At 39.2% G+C, this 22,874-nt stretch overlaps 4 protein-coding genes across 5 annotated transcripts; 1 reads left to right on the top strand and 3 right to left on the bottom strand.

Moving 5' to 3' along the window:
- Positions 1 to 310: 310 nt before the first annotated feature.
- On the bottom strand, positions 311 to 1,863 carry LOC111779023 (nucleolar protein 16-like). Its single transcript, XM_023659053.1, has 3 exons — positions 1,441 to 1,863; positions 807 to 928; positions 311 to 735 (listed from the first exon to the last, which is right to left on the bottom strand). The coding sequence occupies exons 1-3, from the start codon at positions 1,781 to 1,783 to the stop codon at positions 622 to 624; spliced, it is 579 nt and encodes a 192-aa protein (XP_023514821.1). The 5' UTR covers positions 1,784 to 1,863; the 3' UTR covers positions 311 to 621.
- Positions 1,864 to 2,063: 200 nt separating this feature from the next.
- LOC111779022 (uncharacterized protein OsI_027940-like) lies at positions 2,064 to 4,423 on the top strand. Its single transcript, XM_023659051.1, has 6 exons — positions 2,064 to 2,221; positions 3,063 to 3,249; positions 3,364 to 3,517; positions 3,621 to 3,670; positions 3,748 to 3,835; positions 4,010 to 4,423. The coding sequence occupies exons 1-6, from the start codon at positions 2,217 to 2,219 to the stop codon at positions 4,135 to 4,137; spliced, it is 612 nt and encodes a 203-aa protein (XP_023514819.1). The 5' UTR covers positions 2,064 to 2,216; the 3' UTR covers positions 4,138 to 4,423.
- Positions 4,424 to 5,219: 796 nt separating this feature from the next.
- Positions 5,220 to 9,060, bottom strand: LOC111779350 (thiamine pyrophosphokinase 1). 2 transcript variants are annotated; one of them, XM_023659498.1, is made up of 6 exons: positions 8,706 to 9,060; positions 8,508 to 8,604; positions 7,625 to 7,697; positions 7,251 to 7,352; positions 6,860 to 7,109; positions 5,220 to 5,633 (listed from the first exon to the last, which is right to left on the bottom strand). In XM_023659498.1, exons 1-6 carry the CDS (start codon positions 8,845 to 8,847, stop codon positions 5,494 to 5,496), a joined length of 804 nt encoding a protein of 267 aa, XP_023515266.1. In that variant the 5' UTR covers positions 8,848 to 9,060; the 3' UTR covers positions 5,220 to 5,493. The 2 variants fall into 2 exon arrangements, with proteins under 2 accessions (XP_023515266.1, XP_023515267.1); XM_023659499.1 differs by having other exon boundaries at positions 8,508 to 8,609; positions 8,706 to 8,889.
- Positions 9,061 to 10,263: 1,203 nt separating this feature from the next.
- On the bottom strand, positions 10,264 to 22,623 carry LOC111778446. Its single transcript, XM_023658282.1, has 27 exons — positions 22,268 to 22,623; positions 21,895 to 22,123; positions 21,639 to 21,775; positions 17,086 to 17,202; positions 16,830 to 16,973; positions 16,060 to 16,733; positions 15,676 to 15,797; positions 15,493 to 15,584; positions 14,993 to 15,230; positions 14,814 to 14,883; positions 14,395 to 14,543; positions 14,211 to 14,284; positions 13,960 to 14,133; positions 13,789 to 13,860; positions 13,558 to 13,659; positions 13,385 to 13,474; positions 13,122 to 13,197; positions 12,925 to 13,021; positions 12,763 to 12,832; positions 12,475 to 12,654; positions 12,171 to 12,293; positions 12,013 to 12,096; positions 11,729 to 11,913; positions 11,509 to 11,647; positions 11,360 to 11,419; positions 10,885 to 10,989; positions 10,264 to 10,668 (listed from the first exon to the last, which is right to left on the bottom strand). The coding sequence occupies exons 1-27, from the start codon at positions 22,364 to 22,366 to the stop codon at positions 10,555 to 10,557; spliced, it is 3,816 nt and encodes a 1,271-aa protein (XP_023514050.1). The 5' UTR covers positions 22,367 to 22,623; the 3' UTR covers positions 10,264 to 10,554.
- Positions 22,624 to 22,874: the final 251 nt, after the last annotated feature.

Raw genomic sequence — 22,874 nt, forward strand, 5'->3', positions numbered from 1 at the left:
CAAGTGACGAAAGAGAGTATCTTCTCTTTAGGTCCCCCGACCTTGATAGAACTAGTTTTTTATTGGAATTTCAATTGAAAAGATGTTAGACCGATTCCTTGTATGCCTAAGAATCCAATGAATCTCAATGGAAGTCAATTCGATGTTCTTGAACTAAATTGTTACGGACCAAAAATTTGAAGTCGAAGTCATGCGTAATAGATCACATTCCAAATTTCAAAACGAAACAAATGAAGACTAACACGATTCTTGAGAAGTGGTCATTCGATTGTGTAAATAGATTATGATGTCAATTTCATGGATTCAAACATATCAAAAATGCATTTGGGAATTTTATAAGATATTACATACAACCTAAAATTCTTGCAAAACAGTCAGTTTCCCCAAAATCAAAATGCTCTATACATGCCACTAACTAAACATGGGTCCTTATGAGCATTTCCTAGAAAGGAAGAAGACTGCTGCAAGCAAGAGAATGAATGAGCCATCTTTTCAAGCCTCACATACTTATGTTCGAACAATGTTGCTCAATTAGATTTCATGATCATAATACCATATCTGATTCATCTATTGTAACAAAACAATTTGAAAGACGATGGGGTTGTTCCATCGATAATATCTTTAACGAGTCAATATCAATGGATTCTTACCCGAACTGTGATATCGTTTGCATAGTTTCTCCAGAGTGCCAACTGAGTGCTGCATTGAGTTCAGCTTTGTATCCATGAACATCCTCTGCATGAGAATTTTCAATGAGACAAAAGGCAAATTAAGCAGTTTTAAGAGAAAGTAAAACTGAAGCTTACCTCATAATCATCTCCGTATTTCTCGATTAGCCTACCGACATGAACACGCTGAATTGTGGTCAAAGGCTTTAGAGGTCCTGATTTCCCATCTCTGCGCTTCTTTCCTAGTGCTGTTTTCAAATCTAAAGAACGCAAAGGAAAGATCACAATATCAGCACAAGCTCAACTAGATTCAGAAACGCAACTCAAAATTTTGTTTTGGCATCCTCTTTGATCCTTCATGATAATAAGACATTACAATCAAAATCAATCTTCGTTCCATTTCAGTTCCTCTCTAATCATTTCATAAATAACTATTCAGAAAAAGGTTGCATAAACATGATATATGGTAAACTAAATCCAATCAATTTGGACGGCTAATCTGGTTCAATGAAGAGCTGCTACTTATTCCGAAATTTCCAGGTCATGAACACCAAAAAACTATCAAAGTTGCAGAAACTATTGCAAGTGATAGTTTACTAAACCTGGAGCGGAAGGTATCATATTTCATAAAATCAACTAATTTCATGTAAACAAATATTTTTCAAATTTGGAAATATCACAGTATTGACCTGAGAATCATCCACTCACACCAACATAAATTTAAAACAACAGCGAAAGAGGAAAAAAAAAAAAAAAAAAGCTCAAAACTCACCGTCCTCTTCCACATCGCTACCGGATGAATCAAGCACAGAATCAAGATCATCGGAAGGCAACTGAGACGGAGGAACCTGGAGGGAGTCGCTCTCAACAATGTGATCAGTTCGAGAACGAACGCTGAGCAAATTAGGGTTAGAAAGAACACCAAACGACTTATAGTTATTAATAACACTGGCTTTCTCATCCCATGCCGGATCTTCTTCAAATTGTTCGCCGAGCAAGGAGCGAAGCTTCGGCGGCATGCAGAAGGACGGCTTGAAAACGTTAGGGTGCCTTTTCGGCAGGCCGACCTGGACCTTTGGCCGAGATCTCTTGTACTTCCTCCGAGACCTTCCCATCTCCCTCTGCTGCTCGGTGAAGCCGGTGGCTAGGGTTTAGATGTAGAAGATGATTGGGGATTTCGTAGGGTTTAACTTAAATAAATTGTTTTTTCTTATTTATATATTTTATATTTCTTAAATAAAAAATATTTAAAATTATAATTTTAACAAAGGATAGTTTGTTGGGCTTGGGCCTGCTGAAAGCCCAATAAGAAAATCGGCCCATAACGAGAGGAACGGGAGCCGAATTGGACTGAAAATTTTCCGTCAGAAGGAGAGGGAGATTGTAGCTAGAAAGTTATAGAAGCGTCGTTCCTCTCTTTTATTTCGGCTACTCACAGCGCCCATCTGGCTTATCCTCTGAGTTAGGGTTTCCGTTTCATCTTCCTTTTCTTCCTGATTTTTCTTTAGGGTTTTTCACTTTTTCAGTATCTTCGTGTAATCTCAAGCAATGAGGTAAATTACTGCTCTCTTTTACACTCTGTCAAGCTAGATTGCACTCTGTTCTATGTCATTTTTTATCTGTGATCTTCGTTTGTGTCATTTTTACTTCTCGAACTGTACTGGATCGCTCGAAATGTATGAGATCATTGTAGCTTCGTTGTTGAGTTTATCTGTTGTACTTTGTTTATGGGGAATCGGAGTCATCTTGTAAGTTGTTGTGTTGAAATGACTTGCGAAATGATGATAATCGTGTGATTTTTTTTTTCTTTTTTGTTCCTGTTATGTTATTGATGTGCTTGTCGGGCTTGAATGGTTTTGGGCTGGAATATCGCGGAGGTTTAATTAGGGTTCTAAATAGTGTTCCTGCGAGTTTTGATTCTTGTGTTAACTATGTTGCTTTTGCTATTTCTTCTCGCGTTCGGCCATTTCTCCATGGATCCTAGGATTATCTGTCTAATCGCATGTATTTGGGTTGCAAGACAAGTTATTTATTGACATCATATACTGTACAATTGGTGGGGATGCACATTTGTTTTTAATTTATAGGTTTAATTAGGCTTGTTGTTAAGGTTGTGTTATGGTATAAGTCATTTTAGTAAATTCTTGCAATATCTTGTTGCCTTTGCGGCTGAATTTAGTTCAAAACCAACGACTTGGCTGGTGGTTCAGTTTTTTGAGCTTGGGGGGCTTTACCTTTTTAATGTTGTTCTATTGCATGATGTATGGATTTAGTAACTTGACTTAGTTGAATTCTCTCTTTTGTTGATTTCCTTTATGGACGTGCCTTTGGAGACCGATGCAATATTTTTAATACATCTATGGTTACTGTTAACGTTTGCTTAATACAATGTAGTCGTCATCCTGAGGTGAAATGGGCCCAGAGATTAGACAAGGTCTTTATCACTGTGCAACTCTCAGACTCGAAGGATTCTAAGGTTAATCTTGAGCCAGATGGAGTCTTCACTTTCTCTGGTAGCGCCGGTTCAGAGAATCACCATTACGAACTGAAGTTGGAGCTTTTTGATAAAGTTAATGTTGAGGTACGTAGACATGTTACCTCTTGCTAGATTCCTGCCATAGCTTTCCGATTTAGAGGTTGCTATCGTATGATAAATTGACCTCGTAGTTTACTTATTTGTTTCTCCTTGTAACAGGAAAGTAAAGTTAACATTGGGGTTCGGAGCATATTCTGTATCCTAGAAAAGGCAGAGAAGGGATGGTGGAAAAGGCTATTGCGAGGAGATGGAAAGCCACCCCATTATGTCAAAGTAGATTGGGACAAATGGGTGGATGAGGATGAAGACGATGGTAGTCTAGTCGTGTGCTATGTTTTTGGGTTATCACTATGTATTAAACTTCTCATCCTGTCTGTGAAGCTAAATATGTGTTGATTATCTCTTTGGTTGTTCAGGAACAGCTGCTGGTCTAGGTGACTTGGATTTGGGAGGCATGGACTTTTCGGTAAGGATGTGCTATTTGAAGTGATTGCGATGATCTGTATCTCTATTATCTTGTTCTAATCATATTTTATCTTGCAGAAATTTGGTGGCATGGGCGGCATGGATGGTATGGGCGACATGGGTGACATGGGCGACGATAATGACTCCGACGATAGTGATGATGATGGTAAGCTCCCATTTTTCTTTAGCAATGAATTGTTTGCTGTGAGTAAAGTCATTGACGATTGTATCTTAAGTAGTTAATAGTAAAGTTAAGAAACGGTCATACGGGCAAATGAATTCTCGTCCACATTTTCGCTCTTCCAACATTGACCATATGACTTGCTTGCTATATTTGTAGAACTAGAACAGGAGGTGTCGAATCCAGCGAAAAGTGAATCTGCCAAGCCCGAGGCAGAAGTCGCCAAAGAAGGTGGAGTTGGGTCCTCAGAAGGGAAAAAGGAATCTGCAGCAGCAGCTAGCACATGATTTTGCAGGGTTCAAAAATAACCAAGAAGCATTTGATGATGTTTTCATGGTTGTGGCTTGAATTTTTGAGCTTTATGATGATGTTGGCTAATTTCAGTATGTATTTCTCTGGAACTGCTATTTTTCAACTGCTTAAATCTTTGCAATCCAGGAAAAGTATTATTTCACTACTTCATAGATGCATTCAGATGAGTTGGAACTGAGTTATGTGTGGTTTTTTTTCTCTCAGTTTATGATATCTGGTAATATGGAGAGATCAATCCATGGTTGGGTTGGCTGTTTAAATTAGCTGGGAAATAGATCCAAGATTCTTATAAATTAAACTTCTTTATTTCAACTTTTAACAAATTGCTCGTTGTTTTTTAATGTGATATGGGTATTGAGTTTATAGTATAGTATTAAGTTTAACCATAAAATGGTAAATTTCTGTTAACCACAGGTAATAGATGTGCAATATTGTTGAAGTTAAAATTAGAATAACAATAACTTTTACTTTTAACAATAAACATCATTACTATGTAATTAATTTTTACTATATGCCAACTCAACTCCTTGAAAACCTCTTGTTATCCATATAAATGACTGATGAAGATGAAGTACAATGTTTTACTTATAAAAAGAATATAGTAATCAAAATATTACTTATAAAATAAGGTTTCGTGAAAAGATTCGGAACTTTGACCTCATAATAAGGAGCATATATATACCTAAACACTCAACAAGGTAAGTAGCTGTGTTTTAACTCTAAATTTATTAGTAGTAGCTGTGTTTTAACTCTAAATTTAGACCTCATAATAAGGAGCATATATATACCTAAACACTCAACAAGGTAAGTAGCTGTGTTTTAACTCTAAATTTATTAGTAGTAGCTGTGTTTTAACTCTAAATTTAGACCTCATAATAAGGAGCATATATATACCTAAACACTCAACAAGGTAAGTAGCTGTGTTTTAACTCTAAATTTATTAGTAGTAGCTGTGTTTTAACTCTAAATTTAGACCTCATAATAAGGAGCATATATATACCTAAACACTCAACAAGGTAAGTAGCTGTGTTTTAACTCTAAATTTATTAGTAGTAGCTGTGTTTTAACTCTAAATTTATTAGAGTATAGAATGTTACCGAATGCAAATAACATACAAATAATGGAACTGATCTGTTTTATGCATTGCAAATACAACTTCCTAATCAACATAAAAATGAAATTACATGAAAAATGAATTTCTTGAAAATCAAATTCTAGAAAAGCACTAAAGATCGAGGGGTAGATCTTCAAAGTTATTCTTATTTTAGGTGGAGAAAGAAGATTTCATTACCTAACGCTGAGAATGCAAGGAAGCATTGCTAAATTTGGCACTACGTGCTAGAATGCCTTGTTTCATTGCCTTTTAACGAGATAGTCCAGAGAAGATCGGAGTCAGATTGCACTGTTACTTTCTCCCCTTTCACTATATTTGAAGTGCTAACTAGACCCCCAAACTTCATCTCTGTATCAGCTGGAATACACATTCATACCAAAATGGTTAACAGCACACGTTAGAATTCCATAAAGATATGTTCGGAGTGATTTTAAGACAGCCCAAAATAACTAAAAAGACACGACAGAAGTGATTTGTCGCGGTTTCAAAATCATTCCCAAACGTGCCCGAAGTATATTAAAAAAAAACTTCCCTAAAACAGTCGAGAAAGAGCAAATAGGAGCTCGAAGAGCAGAGTATGAATCGAAAAAGAAAATAGGATGCCAGATCGTTAGTTGGGGCAGATTTAAGAGCTTTGCAAAATTAGATCCAAACATTCCCTAATATTGTAAGCATACAACTTGAAGGAATATCATGCCAAAGTACAATCACATAGGGAGAGAATGAAGTAACGAATGACTATCTGGAAAGAAATCTTCATGAGGTTAGACATGAATTATTTCCACGGTACCTTCTCAAAATATCACAAGATAAAGAGTTTGAAGGTGTGAGATCCCACGTCGGTTGGGAAGGAGAATAAAGCATTCTTTACAAGAGTTGGAGACTTCTCCCTACTAGATGCATTTTAAAAACCTTAAGGGAAGTGGTGGACTTAGGCCGTTACAAATGATATCAGAGCCAGACAACGGGCGATGTGCCAGCGAAGAGGCTGAGCCCCGAAAGGGGTAGACACGAGGTGGTGTGCCAGTAAGGATGCTAGGTCCCAAAGGGGGTGGGGATTGGGGTCCCACATTGATTGGAGAAGGGAACGATTGTCAGTGAGGACGTTGCGCCTCGAAAGAGGGTGGATTGTGAGACCCCATATCGGTTTGGGAGGAGAACAAAACATTCTTTATAAGGTGTGGAAACCACTCCCTAACGGAGGCATTTTAAAAATCTTAGGGAAAGCCCGAAAAAGAAAGCCCAAAGAAGACAATATCTGCTAGTGGTAGGCTTGGATCCTTATAGAAAAGTTGTTTGTTTTGGAATTCCTAAAAAAGCTTAAGAAATTGAGCATAAAGCTGCTGGCATTGACCAATTCCTTGCGAAGTTTTTTTTGAAACATGAAGTTAAGAATGAACTCATAGCAAGAGGAATAAAACTGATGGATCACATTGTCAGCTCATTTTGCAACTCAAAATTGCTTAAAACCAAGTATAAACAGGATAGGATGCACATAAGAACATATAACACAACGCAGTCGTTCATTCTTTGAAAATCAACAGAGCATTGGATCCAGAAAGAGGAATGAGGACAGTACTTACTCAAATCCCATTGGAGACCAGTGGTCGTAGTGCGTCCAGAGGGCATCCCAATTGGAATGAGACCACAATGAGGGCCCTCAACAGATGAGTGAACATGGATTTCATGGTGATGAGTCCTTGGCAGAAGATGAATAAGACAATCATCAGACAGAAGGATTATGCGTGTGCTAGAGAAACGGCATAGAACATTGACGTTTCCCATCTCATGATCAAACCGTCCACCTAGAGCTCCAGCAACAAGTATGCACAGCTGAAAATCAACAACTCAAACATTATAATCCCAATCTGAAAAGTCAGCGCACAAAACAAAACGCAGTAGTTGAATGTGAACATCCAAAACTTCTAGTTTAATAAACAAGCCACTTAAGATTTACATCATGATCCAACCTACATTAGACTCCTCCTGATTTGGCATAGATTGAAGAATATATGCAACACATTTATGTAGGTCTGTGGTATCCTGATCTTCAGATTCATCAAATATCTTGGTTCCCTGCACCATGTGAATATGGATATCTTGAGCCCGCAATCCATACATGATAACAGCATAGTAAAATACAACATGTAATGCAAGTGAACTTTATCAAAACATAGAATGGAAAAATTACGCACAAGATGGAACCATCCATGGTCTCAAATGCACAAGATGGAACCATCCATGGTATCAAATGCACAAGATGGATCCATCCATGGTATCAAACACTTGAAAAATCATTTAAAAAAGGCCCACATTCTTCGAAGCGAGGGGGTGGCTTACTAACGTACTTGCTTAGCATAAAACTCTAGTACTTCTGTCCGAATTGAATCCATATCTCCTCTAATAACATCTGGCTTATAGCTGGCAATAGAAAAAAGAATCAATAGATAGGAATGAATGAACAGTCCAGATCACCAAAACATAAGATATATAATTCTAGAACAGTTTATTCATTGTGCAACAATAGTATAAACTATCAATAAATGCTCGAAAATGATTATGAAGACATCAATGGCAACAAAATTTTCTTCTTTAGCTAGCCACTAGTATTTGTTTTGTTAGTATCAATCAAATCTTGAAACTTGGGGTCAGAGTTTCTTTTTCTTTTTTTGTGAAAAGAAGATTATTCTTCAGACTTGTCGAGTGATTTGTAAAAATTAAGATTACTTTGCACATAAGATCACTAACCACAAGTCCATGATAATTAAAGAAAGAAAATTTTCCAAAATAGTAAAGAAAACACTAACCGAAATAAGAAAAACGACTTTCAAATAATATATAATTCTTCATTTTAAGATTTCAAATTCTACAATGAAAACATTAAAAAGTTTGTAGAATATTCACAATTTGAATCAAAGAATCCCAAAACAGTTTTCAAAAAAATATACAACATAATTCAAATCCGGTAACGAAAGAGGCCATAATAAACCCTAAGAGTTTGTCATAACAGTCGATGGTAAATAAAACTGTGAAGAAACATCCAAGGAGAAGATTTATGTTTTCACGCATTAACCATCTAAATTTCCAGAAAACAACAAAACCCCTATGCACGAAACTCCATTACTAAATAGAGAAGCTAAATCACAAGAAGAAAAGAAAAAAAACACTGATAATGGCATAAATGCACACTAAAAACGAGAAGAAAAAAAAGAAAATGATAACGAAACGAACCTATTTCGAATATCCGTAGCGTCTTGATGAGGAAGCAGCAGAGGCAATTCATCAAATACGCGATTGGCGCCTCCATCGGCACAGAGACGAAGTTTTGCTGCTCTACAACAACCCACATAAGAACGCATCAACACGAAACGCAAAAATCATCAAAACCTAGAACCAAAAGACGAAGCCAAAAGGGATTTGAAGAGTAACCGTGCTTCCAGAGCAGAGGAGTGAATTTGGGGAGGCTTTGGTTGAGCAGAACAAGGGCGTAGGTCGAAGAAGGTGGGTGGCCGGCCGGAGAAGAAGTAGAAGAAGGGAGGAGAAAATCTGAGGAGTGGAAGAAGACGCCCATGGCGAAAATGAGCGCGATTGAAAGGCTCTCCGAACGAAGATTTGATTCAATTGGAGAAATCGACTGTAATCAATTTCGTTGGTCAAAGCAGAAAAATTTCCAGAAACAGAGTGAATATTCAAAGCAAATCGCGCTTCGATGAAACACAGCTGGGGTTTATATAACAGTTTTTCTCTTTCCCGCTTCGTGCAATTCGCACGTGCGACTTCATAGCTAATTACCGGAAATACCCCTCCTATTCTCAATATTATTAAATGCGTCATATAATGAGCCAATTGTCTCTCATCTTTATTTATTATTAATTTAATTCACTAAAATAATCCACTAATAATGAATGAGAAGGATTTTCAAATGATTGGATAACAATTGGAAAATCGTAAATGGCTCGTAGGTCTTCTACCTCCATGTGACATTGCTCCGTCAGCTTTCGCCCATTATAAAAGATTTTTCGTTACTGCTTCTCATAGGAGTCTGGGTCGTGTCTCAATCCTAGTACAATTGATCTAATCCGTAGGTCTTCTACCTCCATGTGACATTGCTCCGTCAGCTTTCGTAGGTCTTCTACCTCCATGTGACATTGCTCCGTCAGCTTTCGCCCATTATAAAAGATTTTTCGTTACTGCTTCTCATAGGAGTCTGGATCGTGTCTCAATCCTAGTACAATTGATCACCCTCTCAGTAGACCATCTACTGACCATCGCAATGATAAACTATTGTCTCACCAACTAGCTAATCAATCGTGGGCCCCCCTTGGACAGAATCCTCCTTAAAAATATTTTTGGTCAATTTAACCCTATATATATATATAAAAGTGGATTTTTAAAAGGAAGTCTAGAATTAAAAATGGTCTAGAATATAAAGTAATCCATTATTTATTATAGGAATAAATGCCCTTTTAAAATTCTTTATATTCCCATTTATTAATATAATCAATTTTCTTATCTGAAAGTGGCTCATAATTTTTGCAATAAAAAAATTAATAAGGTCAAATTATTCTTAGTTTGGAATTAATTCTCATTTTTTTTTAAAAAAAAAAAAAAACAATTAAAGTATACCCGACACCGAGCGATGTGCCAACATGAGGCTATTACTCGAAGGGGGTGGATTTGGTAGGGGTTTCACGTCAATTGTGAGAGCCAACGAGGACGCTGGGCCCTAGGGGGTGTCAATTGGAGAGCCAACAAGGACGCTGAGCCCTAAATGGTGAATTGTGATATCACACATTAGTTGGAGGGAAGCACGAAACACCTCGGGTGCAAAAAACTTACCCTAGCAGACGTATGTTAAAGCCTTGAAGGAAAACCCGCAAGGAAAAACCCAGAGAAAATAATATATGCTAGCGGTGAGCTTGGATCGCTACAAAGAATATTATGATACCAAATACCAATAATTGGGTTTATAATTCAAAGAAAAAGATTGAGGCAGAAAGGGAGAGGCTTTTTTGGTCAAATTAGCTAAAGAAAATTGTAAAATTCCTACAAAAGCATAGAGAAATAAATAAATGAAGGGTAAGAAAAAGAACTATATATGATACAATAGGGGAATGGAGGGTGGGGGCGATGGATTTCCATGCCTGATCGATCCCCGATCGTGCACTCTTTTCGAGGGGCGGAGACGGAGACGGAGACGGAGACAAACTCGGAAATCAATGAAATGAAATGGAAACTCTATACAACAAAGATACAATCACCTCACCTCACCTCACCTCTACATGAAGTAACTCAAAGACGTCTTCTTCCTCGACCCGCCTTCTCCATACAGGTCGTTCCATTGGAGGAGCTCATTCATGTTTGTAGACTCCGACGACACGCTCGCACACACCTGGGAATAAACACGGTCACTATGGTCATGCATCGAAGAAGACTACAATATTTCATCAAAGACCCCCTTGTGTCTCAACTGTTGAACCTTAACTAGATGATGATGGACCAAACCTAACCTAACCTAACCTCATAAGAAACATGTAAGGTGGGATCGGCTCGCTAGGGTTCGAGCGAGCCTACCACACCCAGCAATAATGGGAGAAAGCAAACCAACCTGCTCATGTGCAAATCTAAAGTCCTCCATTTTTAAAGGGCGAACGTCGGTACTGCTATATAGCGCCGGTACGGGTTTGTCCTCGGTCAAAGCAGTGATTCTCTCCTGTAATTTATGAAGACAACCCATTAATATCCTCAAACATAGCATATGTCCTACGGTTTCAGCGGCCTAACCCGTCGAAAACGGTAAAAACTCGAGATCCTACAGCAATTTGAGGCAACACACGGTTTCTTAAACGAGGTGCCGACTCCATATTTACTTCTTCAAATGACCCTTTTTCCCTCTATGATAAGGAGCCATTACAAAGTCGTTACCCTACGAAATTCCAGCTTCACTGGCGATACACGGTTTTTTTAAACTAGAACGAAAATACTCGAAACTAAAAGAAGATGCTCGAACGCAACCGTTAACGACGAAACAATTGCGAAAAGTACCGAGATACACATCTTAGGAAAACGGAGTAATCGCTAACCTTCTTTTCCTTGTCCAAAATTTCTCTAATGGGACAATGAGCCGCTGTTACACAAAGATTCTGCAACCAAATAATTAGAGAAATATAAACACGGTAGGATCGACGAGGCGGTGGAAACTTGAAAAAAAACATAAAACACGAAAGAAAACCTTCAAATCGCTTCCAGAATATCCATCAGTCATATTAGCAATGGCCTCTAAATCGACATCAGCAGCCAACTCTTCCTTGGCGAGTATGACTCGCAAAATCTTTTCTCTATTCGACGCAACCGGCAAGTTAACCATCAATCTACACAGAACAATCACATATTCAGATCAGAAAGATCGACGACACGAGTATAGAAGCAGCATTACACAAATGCGATACCACCTCCGAGGAAGCCTCCTAATCACAGCCTCATCGAGATCAAACGGCCTATTGGTTGCAGCAAGAACGAGTACACGTTCTTTATCCTTTGTTCGCAACCCATCCCAATTAACCATAAATTCATTTTTCATTTTGCGCATAGCCTCATGTTCGCCTGGATTTTCGCGTCGTCCTAACATGCTATCAACCTGCAGTAGCAGCAATATTCGTATGTTCGGAGAATTATAACTAGAACCGAATGTTAACAACAATAGCGATGATAAGGAAACTCCTATGAAGTAACCAACCTCGTCAACAAACACAACGCTCGGAGCGATTTTACTTGCTAGAGAAAACACCGCCTTTACGTATTTTTCACCCTCACCAAACCACTGTAAAAAACACAAAGATAGTACACAATATTAGAGATTATTCCTTTTACCTTTAAAAAAAGCCAAATTTTTACCTTAGAAGTAATGCTTGACATGGAAATGTTGATAAAGTTTGCACCAGCCTCAGTTGCAACAGCTTTAGCAAGCATTGTTTTTCCAGTACCAGGTGGACCAAAAAGTAAAATTCCCTTGCACGGCTGTCGAAGAGTAAAAACCGCTCGTAAACAAGCAGTACAATGAAGCAAAGAAACAAAGATATCTTTCAACTGGATTCCGAGCAACGTCTTCTATGATCAAAACTACTATGCTATGCTAACTAGTTAGTAATAAACCCTGATTTACTGATAAATTGGCTCGATGGTAGGAAAAAACGTGCACCTTCGTTAACTGCCCTTTGCAAAATAACTCCGGCCTCTGTAGAGGAAGCATCACCAATTCCTTCAACGTGTCCTTCACGTTTTCTAAAGCACCGATGTCTTCGAACGTAACACCAATGTCACCAGGTGGAATAACATCGGCGAGAAGTTTCTTTTCAAATTCGTTCTCAGTAACCACATCCTAAAATTGTCGAACCACACTCCAATTTAGATTTAAGAACTCGTACCCGAAGGAAAAGGAAAGCGATATTTATTGTTCGTCAGAAGACCCATTGTTCTACGAGATTACCTTGAGCGATTTCTTCAAGCTCTTGTTCTCACTTTGAAGACCATGTAAAATGTTCAATCCGTACTCGATGCTGCAGTATTAAACACACGAAACAACTATGAACACGATAAAACGATGTATAGCTTCCTTACTGTAGGTGAGGCCAAGAAAAAAGTAGACAACCTTTCTGTAGAAATGATGAGTTTAGCATCCTTAACCAACACTTCAGAACAATGCATGAAATGATGACTCAAAGCCCAGCCGACAACTTTCTCAACGGCTGGTAAGAACAATACAAGATTCAAGAACAGTTTTAACTTTTAAGTAGAACCCAGTAACCATAAAAAAAACAATTACAAAAATTTTCGAAGAATACGAACTTTCGAGTGTTAGTGCTTGATCTTTAATGCATAGAGTGTCAAGGTTCGGGCAATCCAAACCAATTCGACCGAGAACCTGAAACAACAGTATAATGAAAAGGAAAACGTTATTTTTGTAATTACTCGCTTGGGTTAATTCTTTCGGATTCGAGTCCCCATGGTTGAGATGTCGATTTGTTAACTTGCAATGTTCACGGTTTCTCGTTGAATATTTAAATAATAATAATAAAACAAGGGCGATACAATACGTTAAAAGCACTCACCAAGCGGATGCTGACTATATTTGCCTGTGTTTTCAGAGTTTCGGTATCACGTTCCAATTGTTTCTTCCACTCCGAAAGTAAGGCCTCATCCTAACAACATTCAAGAAAAAGTCGTGCTGAGTTTGATAGACAGAAGCAGTGAGACAACAGAATCAGCTATAAGATCTCGATACCTGAGGAAGTAATACGGTCACTTTGTTAGGGAAGAGTCGACTAAGTTGCTTTGTCGCTTTTGGAGTTTCTTTGTTCCTATCGTGCAATCTGCCAAAATTATCCTGAATACAGAAATGTGATATATACTATTGAATTCGTAGGAGGAAAAGAAATACCACAAGACGTTCAACGAAAAAAGGGACGGTCAAGTTAATACTAAACAAACATATAGAAGAGAAGACTTCGCATACCGGGAACGCAAGATCGAGCAAAGCTGTTTGGTTGCTTCCAAACTTGGTAAATAGCAGACCACCAGGATGGGACTGAAAATGTACGGACGAGTCGAAAATGGAATTAGAACGTCCCAAACATACTCTTAAAGGAATAAAGGGGGGAGGGGGCAAGAAAACGGCAATGCTCACCTTTTCTTTTCGACTATCCATATGGGTGTGGGAGCCAATAACAACAACATTTCCTAGCAAATTTTCAAGCCTGCCCTTAAGAATAGAGTAAGCATCCGAGTGTCCCACCATTGCCTTTTCTATGTCTTTGACGAACAATATTAGCGGGCTGTTTTTACTCTCGTTTGAGACAACCTGCATGTCGAACACCGTAGTGAGTACCAATAGAAAAGGAAACATAGATACATGGCGCAGTTTAGGGTAGGAAGTACCTCAAAAACTTCATCAATAGCAAGCTTATCGGTATCGTCGCCTCCAGGACCATCCAAGCGAAGTAGATGATTAGCTGTAATGTCAATTTAGAACAATTATAACACGAGCAGAGTTCTAGGAAAAATAAAAATAAAATATTAGAAACGGAACCCAAAACGGGAAAAACAAGAAGAGAAGAATAACCAGAACAAAAGAAGCCATGATCTTCTTCACAAAGGCCACCAAGATCGTTACCATCTGGAATCGATTTGTCAAATCTCACCCCTATTTTTGAGGATCCATTCTCTTCAAAAGCAAGGACAACTTTCCCCCGACAACCATAAGACGGACCCCTGCTCGAAAGGGAAATGAGAAATAGTTACAAATAGATTTTGAACGGCAAAAAGTCTTTACGTAAAACATTATACATGTAAGAGATAAGAAGAAACAGCATAACTGATGGACAAAGAGCAGACGATTTTTATCGCACATTTTCTACGTATGAACAAATAATGGTGGACAAGAAAATGAACCCGAAAACCGAAGCTACAACAAAACAATTATCCAGAATTCTCAGATCATCATACACGAAAATACAGTGCCAGCGGGTGGAGGAATATTACCTGAGAGGACAACTTTGAAGAGGAGGTGAAAGCGCAGAAGATAACGTACCCACAAATTTAACTTTGTCGCCTACAAATTCATAAGAGGTTAATAAGATTATGCACGACAGGTGGGAGACTGGGGATGGACCAATTGCCACACCAACCACGACTCTCAATAGTGTCTAAAAATCAGATACCTGTCTTAAAAGCGGTGGTCTTCGATGAAGCCGTGGATGCTTCCTGTTTTGGCAAAGCCTGCGAGCTTAAGGTAGATCCACCTGCAATATCAGCCTCGACACTGGAAGTTGGTTTCTTGTTCTGCGAAGCAGCAGCAGCTGCGGCAGCCGCTGCCTGCACAGCTCTTTTTGCAAAAACAGATGCCCTTTCAGGCCTCAAGCAATCTTTTACAATATCAGCATCCTTGGATGTTTGTCCCTGTATACATAACAACCTTTATTGACTTAATCTTATAGAGGCACGTTCGCAAGGGTCAAAAACAAACGGCAAGCCTGGGATTTGCACGTCGAAGTATTTAAAGCTTGAGAATCAAAAATATTATTTCCCTAATTCACAAGATTACACAAAATTTAATCCCGCCTCTTTCACACCGGAAGAGACTTTACGAGTTGACCAAATTCATAAAAGAACAGATGAATGAACTTTCAAGAAAGTTAATAGTAAAGGTAAAGCGTCATACTCCAGGCAAAAGAAGAGAATCCACAATTAGTAATCTAACTCCGAAATGCCGTGCAAGTGCCTTCGTCAAAGTTTCCTGGTATATTTCCGAACCTGTAGTAATAAACAATCCATGTCAAGTGAACAAAACAGATGTAAAGAAAATATAACCGTAGTTAACGGGAGAAAAGGGGTCCGTGCCAACCTGCAGGTCCAGACAACAGTATACGTGGGCTCAGAATAGGAAGGTCCGACGCATGCTTCACAAATTTATTACACTTCATGTGAATGAACATGGAAGCGATCAGAACATTTTTTGTAGTATCACTGTAAAAGGAGGCAGAGTCGAAAAAGATTTAGAACACATCCTAGTTAGTCAATACATCAACACGAAATTTAATAGAGTTCTGGATCGTTTAATTTTTTAATACGCTACATGTACTTACTCAAAAGCATTTCCATAAATCACATTAGTTACAAGAGACTCCAAAATGTTAATAGCGAGAAGCAAACTACGATCAACATATACCACGAACAATTGCTAGGTGCATAATGGACAAAATAAACATAGACAATATGAGAATCATACCTTAAATAATATGGGAAATTCTCAAAAAAAACATGAATATTGTCAGGTTTAAGAATGCCTTGTTGTAATCTTTCTTTGAATGCTTGACGTCGAGTTGACGTCGGCATAGCAGGAGGGGGGTTAAAATCCTTAAAAAGACTCCCTATATCCCTTTGTTCATCAAGGATCTTTGAAATGCTGCCACTTAAATTGAAGTCGGGAGATGCCGAACTAGCTAAAATTTGTAAAAGTGGCCGTAATTCATGAGTTGCTCCAGGGACCTCCCCCATTTCTGCATCGATACAAGCATCGAGTCCAAGCCTATCAATACTGGGGCTTTCAGCTGCAGAATTAGGAGTTGGGTCGATATTTTTGTCCATAGATGCATCGCCATTTAGATCACTATTATTAGTACTGACATCTTTCATATTAATGTCTGGATTCTGATCATCTGACACTCCACAACCAGTGGGTAACTCCACATCTTCATTGGATTTAGCAGGTGGGGAAAGCAGAGACAAATCTTTCTGAATATTCGAAAACGATGCTAATATGGATGCGCCAGTTACAGCCGAGGCGTCCCCAGACCTTCCTTCAAAATGAATCCCCTTAACAGGAGCACTATGAGCTTCTAAAATGTTTACAGAAGGCAGACCAGAAACAGTAAAATCATCACTAGTGAGCTGCTGATATATCTGATGGTTAACAAATTAAGTAAATCATCATAGATACACATTGTTGCATGCAAGAAAGGTAAACCAATGTTAAATTGCAACATTCCGAAAGGATACGTAAGCGTGTTTTCCAGAGGAAGTGAAGACAACCTCATCGCCTCCATTTAATATTACACTCGAGTTTTTTTGAAAAATCTTGCCATTAACAATGACAGCGCCTTTGCCTCCCGTGATTTCCAGCAAAGCAGAAGAGTTCCCACGCTGTCGTAATACAAGTGACAGAAAGAGAAGTATTAAAAAAAAACGTACAACGAAAGCATAAACTCCGATTTTGAGTAGCAATATCTCCAGGGAAAAAGAACTAATTACTAACCTTGATGTGCCTCAGCTTACACAATGTTGTACTGACAGATGGATCTTTAAGCCATAAATTACACTGACGACTTTGACCGACAGTGAACAGAGTACCACAAATAACCAAGTGTGGATTCTGCAGAAGCATAATAAATCCAGAAAGTCAGGTGACAGTAATTAATATCAACGTTTGAAGTTACTAAACAGAAAAACGCAACGTAACTAGACCGGAGATGCAGGTTATGATGGAGAGCTAAGCCAAAAGAAGCTAAAAACCAGAAGCCTCAACTTTATGGTTAGACTTGAGAGCAAAATGATAATTTACATTAGTGACCATCCTCACCAAAAAAAAAAAAGGTCAAAATTACAAATTCTTCATTCATCAATCAGCTTCCCTCTGTACAATCATTACCAATCTAAAACCTTACCATTTCTGTTAGTAAAAAAAGCATTCACAAGAGGGGTCTAAGCTCTTTCGTACCCATCCAAGGGCATGCTAGTCATATAGCTCCATAAAGCTAGTGAAAATGGAACTAGTTCGAGTTTTGGCGTGGAAGGTGTTGAAAATAAGTTTTTCAGATTGTACGTTTCATTAGGAATGAGTTGTTATATTTTTTAAAAAAGAAAAAAAACTTTTAAATAAGGGATGGATTATCCATGATGTTCACCGATGACCTTCCCAATTTACGAAGAGGGGGCATGACTCTAGGAAGAAAAGACATTAGACAGATTTCAAAAGAAAGCCATGACGAAGTTTTTCCATAGTAGGGTTTTTGTAGGTGGGTACATTAAGGTCATGTCCAATAAATCCTTTACCTCTCTCCCTAGGAAAAGTGAGATGCCAACGGAAGATATTGAGAATCTTTGTCCAGAAATTCTGTGCGTATGTGCAATGCATAAATAAGTGGTTTAATGATTTGTTCTCTTTCTTGCATAACGGGCACCAATTTGGAAATAGAGCCATGCAGGGTGTCACAACCTAACTATGAAGAGAGTAGGTTGTGACCCTCACGTAGCGACGAGAGAAGCGGCGACCCTCAAGTGGCGCCCATCCGGTCACACGAGGGCCTAGATGAGTGTCATGATGTGATTGAGGACGGTGCATCATCTAACACACCACACAGAGTGGGCATTGAAGACAAGTTGAGACATAAGCAAGATAGAGACATCGAATAGACAAGAGGGGCAAAGATAGGCTTGTTGAAGGGTCGTCGGGTAGGGTCCCGAGCCTTAACCTCAAAAGTCGAGGTTCCAGAAGGAATTCGAGCATGCGGTTCTGGAGTTAAGTCCGTCCATATGAAATATGAATGCTCGCCAAGTTTGGAGTCAATCAGACACCGGACGGACGCTACACGACACCATATGACCGTTCGTCAAAAATCATGTCTATGCCTAAAAGATTGAAAATGGCTCAAAATGTGCTATAGGGGATACCATGGTATCAGCTCTCCACTACCCTTGGGCCCTGTGGCCTAAGCGAGCTACCCTGTGGCATATACATGTGTCATAGTGTGAGCGAGCGTGCCGAGACGAGTGTCTCGGGCGACTTCCTTTGAAATGGGTTTTTTCAAGGCCAGTACCGGGCAGCACGCGTGTGCCGGTATTGCACCCCAGCCCGCGTGTTGGAGATTGCTGCATACACCCGCTATCCGGCATCCATAAATGACATGGCACGGGCATGGGAAGGCTAATGCCTTGATAGAACCCAGATGGATGGATGTTGGGGAAGTCCCGATGAGATGAGCGACACGCAAGCCCATTCTTGATGGCATGACCGAGCGAGTTGTGATGGCCGATGACACCCTGAGACTCGGGATGGCGTCAAGACATATGGGGCATGTCATTGGAGATCGAGATGACAAGATGAGACGCGATGGTGCATTGAGAGACCTTGACCTCGAGCAGAGGCAAGGTCGAGTCGAATGACTTGGCCTAGGGTAGAGGCAAGTCGGTTGTGTCGTAGACGATTGAACATGTACGCGCAGGCGGCATGTGTGGTCGGACAAGCTTGGATTCCACACAAGCGATGTTCGAGTGGCGAGGAGAACCTCGCCTAAGATCCAACGAAGCCACAAAGCCGAGGCGAAAAATATATATGGGGCTAAATTCCCCTTAAGGTTGGTCGTGAGCGTGTCAAGATCGACACCACGCGGTCAAAAAAGCAAGACCGTGACACAAGGCATTCTCTTTGAAGACTTTCACTTGTGCTAATAGCTTTATGCGCTATTTCCCAAAAGAAAAACTTCACCTCTTTAGGGTGATTTCCTCTCCATATTGTCTTTGCTAGCATGAGATTATTGCTTCTACTTTTTTCCCTATGTCCATCGTCAAAAACTTCGTAGAGAAGGCCCCATCAACGCTGGGAAGCCATGTTAATGAGCAAGCTAACCGACAATACAATTGGGGCAAGATTGAGGCTTAATTCAGCCCATTATGTAGCTTTTATTATCCTTTAGGTTCCTACCACAAGCTTCAAGTCCAAGAAATTGTTGACATCATTTCATGTTTCTTTGATTGCGACTCTTTTATTACGAGAGAGTGTACAAAAGTGGATATCACAAGCTAGCGTGGTGTTCCCAATCCAAGGGGTAGTCCAGACTGATGTGATTCCTCCATCACCCACCCTATGGCAAATTTGGTTGGTGATGAGGTTTTGGTATTTTTTTTTATGTATTTCCATGGCACCTTTGCAGAAGACGGAGGGGTCGGTTTGCACATGACGTAGAAGTATATTTAGCCTTTACAAGTTTTCTCCACAAGGTGTTTTCTTTGTAATGATATCTCCATATCCATTTTGCGAGGAGAGTTTTGTTTCTCGTTTATCGAAAATAGGCCAAGCCCTCCCTTGTCTGTTGGGAGGTTTACGATATTCCATCGAACAAGGCGTGGCTCATTTTTCTACAAATAGTTTCTTAATAATCTTTCTACATCTCTAGCCACTTTTTGTGGCATTTTCAATAGAAACATGTAGCAAGTGGAGAGGTTGGACAATGTGGATTGTATTAGGGCGAGCCTTCTGCCTTTGGAAGTATAACATGATGACCATGTTGACAACCTTCTTTCTATTTTTTCAACTGTATCTACAGACAAAGTCTTCGATCATCCTTTTGCTAATTGATGGCAATAATCTCTGTCGTTTAGAGATTGACATTTTGTCCAGAGAATCTTTCGAATAATTTTACTATCTCGATCATGATTTTTATGAAAGATACAGCTAGCAAATTAGACAAGCGAATCATGTCATCTGCAAACTGAAGGTGGTTGATTCATTCCCATTTTACCAACCTAAAAGCCCTTTATCTTTCCTTCGTAATCGGCCTTTGTGAGTAGGAAACCGAGGCAATCCATTACCATTATGAAAAAAAGGGATAGTGGATCCCCTTGTCAAAGATCCCATGTGGCATAAATCTTTCCTCTCGGTATTCAGAATTTTACCCACCCCACCATTTTGAGCCAAAGCCTTTTGCTATAAGAACGTTTTCTAGGGAAGTCCAATCGACTTTATCGAAGGCCTTTTTTCCAATTAACGTTTGATGACTACACCTCTATATGAGAGGGAAAGAGAATTCAAGTAGGAGGGAAGAGAAACTTCTCATCTTTTTACACGGGAATGCAACAAGACCAGTAGTAACAGTTAAAACAAACTCGAGTAGAGCTTGTTCAAAATCCTTTTAACAAAAAATTTTTGAAGCAAGTATATGAGGACTCTACGCTTGGTCAATCCCTTTAACTCCAATAACACTTTGCTTCAGAGCTCAATGTAAGGTGAAAGATCTTTGTAACGTGGAAAAGACGGACAAAGATGTTCAAAAACGAGTTTCCCATATTGAACAAAGATGTTCAATTCCTGTCTTCATAATTTCTTTCCATGAATTGAAGTGTCCTTTGAAAGGTTGGACTTAAGAAATCAATGTTGATGGGGCATTTTGTGCTTCTCAATTTTTAATTACGATCCTATCGAAGGTATCGAGCGTCCTTTTCCTCCTAAGTGAACCACCAACTCAATGTAGTGAGGAAAACATGATTCTTTTTCGGCTAGTTGCCTCTTGCCTTAGTCCTCATGAGCCAAAATACGGTGAGGTTCCTAGTAATCAAAAGAAATTAGAAGTAGACGGGCATTTGAAACCCCACTTTATCCACATTGTTCAACAGCCTTTAAGTTCAAGATCACATCTAGATTAGCCCGACCAATGTTTTCATAGGCTTTCTCGATGCCCATTTTCAAGATAACTTTCATCAACTCCTTTAGCGGCCGGAAGAAGAGTATCTGAAATTCATCTCCCTTTGTTCTTTCTCCAACAAAAGTTGATTTTAGAGCTTTATGGAGAGATGAAAAATCATGCTAGATAAGAACGATTGCATATAAAAACATGATACCGACCGAGCATTCAGCCCTCCGTTCCATACAAGTATTACACATTCTTATCACATGGGTAATCAAATTCATCCCTGCTTTGTTCTTCTAAACAAACCAAAACTAATAGTTCATATGAAAATCTCGATCAACCTCGACGAACCAAAAAAATAGAGGACAATAAATTAAGAACAAACAATTCTTGAGCAGGATTGTACCTGTGAGCACTGCGAAAGAAGTTTTCCCCACGCAGGCTTCGAATTCGACTTCGCCAACCTCATCGTTCGCTTCTTCGAGCGATTGAGCATGGTAGCCACAACCACCTTCGATTTCTCTGCATCGGCTGCAACATCACCTACATCCCAACACGACACACGAATCGAAGAATCTAATCAAAACCCAATTCAAACCCAACAATCCCAAAGGTCCAAGCAATCAAACTGCATGCATATAACACCAATTGCGAAGGTTTACCTAAAGGTTGCGGCGCAATAATAGCCTCGCCTTCTGCCTGAAGGTCATGGGAATTCTCGGGAACAGCCTCATCGCCTGCGTTGTTGACCTTCAAAGAATCAGTATCGAATGGATCAGCTGGTTGTATAACTGGGTCAACCGATTCAACCCCAGATTCCCCAACTGGGATCAACGGCTCGACAGGCGGCGCGCTCTGAACGTCCTCCGTAGACGACGATGCCTCAATAACCTATCATTAATTCAACCAAAGATCAAAAACCCACAAAAACCAAACCCCACACCTAAATCCCACCCAAAAACCCATCAATCGAGAAAGAACCACGAATCACTGACATGCAAAACCCAAAAACCGCGAGAAATCAGACGAAAGTACCTTAGATCTTTTGGAATTGGGGGCGCCGGAAGGAGGAGGCGAGCCATGAGATGAAGAAAGAGAGCGTTTGGAGAAAGAACTACGCCTGGTTTCAACCATGGTAACAAAACGCAACACCACAGAGCAGACACGAACAATTAAATGGGTCTATAAATTGATCCCTCTTCCTTTCCTTCCTTTTTCTTCCTCTTGGATTGAAAAATCAAGTTCTGGGTATGGATGAAAAGAAGAAAAAAAAGGGAAAATTGCAAGAGAAAAGGCGCCCGAAGACCAAATAGAGAGGACCGGGCAGAGGGGAAGAGGAAGAGAAATTGATGCGAAGAGATCAGTTAAGTAAGCGTCTCCATTTTTACAAATTTTTTTAATTCTATCTTTAATTTATTAAACAAAGAATTGAAAGGATGAATGTATGTGGAGAGGATCGTTTGGTTGTCTCCCAAATTAAATTTAATATTTATTTTTATTTATTGTTTTTAGTTAAATAATTAAGTCTTAATTAGTAACGAGTTATTATGATTATTTAAATTATAAATATATTAGCAATACTTATAAATTTTAGTCAACATAAATATTTATTTTAATTATTTTACAAACGTCTTTTTTATCT

This window comes from Cucurbita pepo, chromosome LG17 (assembly GCF_002806865.2).
Source record: "Cucurbita pepo subsp. pepo cultivar mu-cu-16 chromosome LG17, ASM280686v2, whole genome shotgun sequence".
In the NCBI taxonomy this organism is placed as follows: domain Eukaryota; kingdom Viridiplantae; phylum Streptophyta; class Magnoliopsida; order Cucurbitales; family Cucurbitaceae; genus Cucurbita; species Cucurbita pepo.

What these genes read in the sequence shown, in the direction of transcription:
- LOC111779023 (XM_023659053.1), bottom strand. Translation starts at nt 1,783, where the DNA reads ATGGGAAGGTCTCGGAGGAAGTACAAGAGATCTCGGCCAAAGGTCCAG. An exon ending in TAGCGATGTGGAAGAGGACG is followed by an intron (nt 929 to 1,440) that starts GTGAGTTTTGAG and finishes TGCGTTCTTTAG; the next exon opens with ATTTGAAAACAGCACTAGGA. An exon ending in AATACGGAGATGATTATGAG is followed by an intron (nt 736 to 806) that starts GTAAGCTTCAGT and finishes ATTCTCATGCAG; the next exon opens with AGGATGTTCATGGATACAAA.
- LOC111779022 (XM_023659051.1), top strand. An exon ending in TTGATAAAGTTAATGTTGAG is followed by an intron (nt 3,250 to 3,363) that starts GTACGTAGACAT and finishes TCCTTGTAACAG; the next exon opens with GAAAGTAAAGTTAACATTGG. An exon ending in CGACGATAGTGATGATGATG is followed by an intron (nt 3,836 to 4,009) that starts GTAAGCTCCCAT and finishes CTATATTTGTAG; the next exon opens with AACTAGAACAGGAGGTGTCG.
- LOC111779350 (XM_023659498.1), bottom strand. Translation starts at nt 8,847, where the DNA reads ATGGGCGTCTTCTTCCACTCCTCAGATTTTCTCCTCCCTTCTTCTACT. An exon ending in TCCTCTGCTCTGGAAGCACG is followed by an intron (nt 8,605 to 8,705) that starts GTTACTCTTCAA and finishes GTTGTAGAGCAG; the next exon opens with CAAAACTTCGTCTCTGTGCC. An exon ending in TAGAGTTTTATGCTAAGCAA is followed by an intron (nt 7,353 to 7,624) that starts GTACGTTAGTAA and finishes CACATGGTGCAG; the next exon opens with GGAACCAAGATATTTGATGA.
- LOC111778446 (XM_023658282.1), bottom strand. Translation starts at nt 22,366, where the DNA reads ATGGTTGAAACCAGGCGTAGTTCTTTCTCCAAACGCTCTCTTTCTTCA. An exon ending in TATTGCGCCGCAACCTTTAG is followed by an intron (nt 21,776 to 21,894) that starts GTAAACCTTCGC and finishes GTTGGGATGTAG; the next exon opens with GTGATGTTGCAGCCGATGCA. An exon ending in CTATTGATGAAGTTTTTGAG is followed by an intron (nt 14,134 to 14,210) that starts GTACTTCCTACC and finishes TTCGACATGCAG; the next exon opens with GTTGTCTCAAACGAGAGTAA.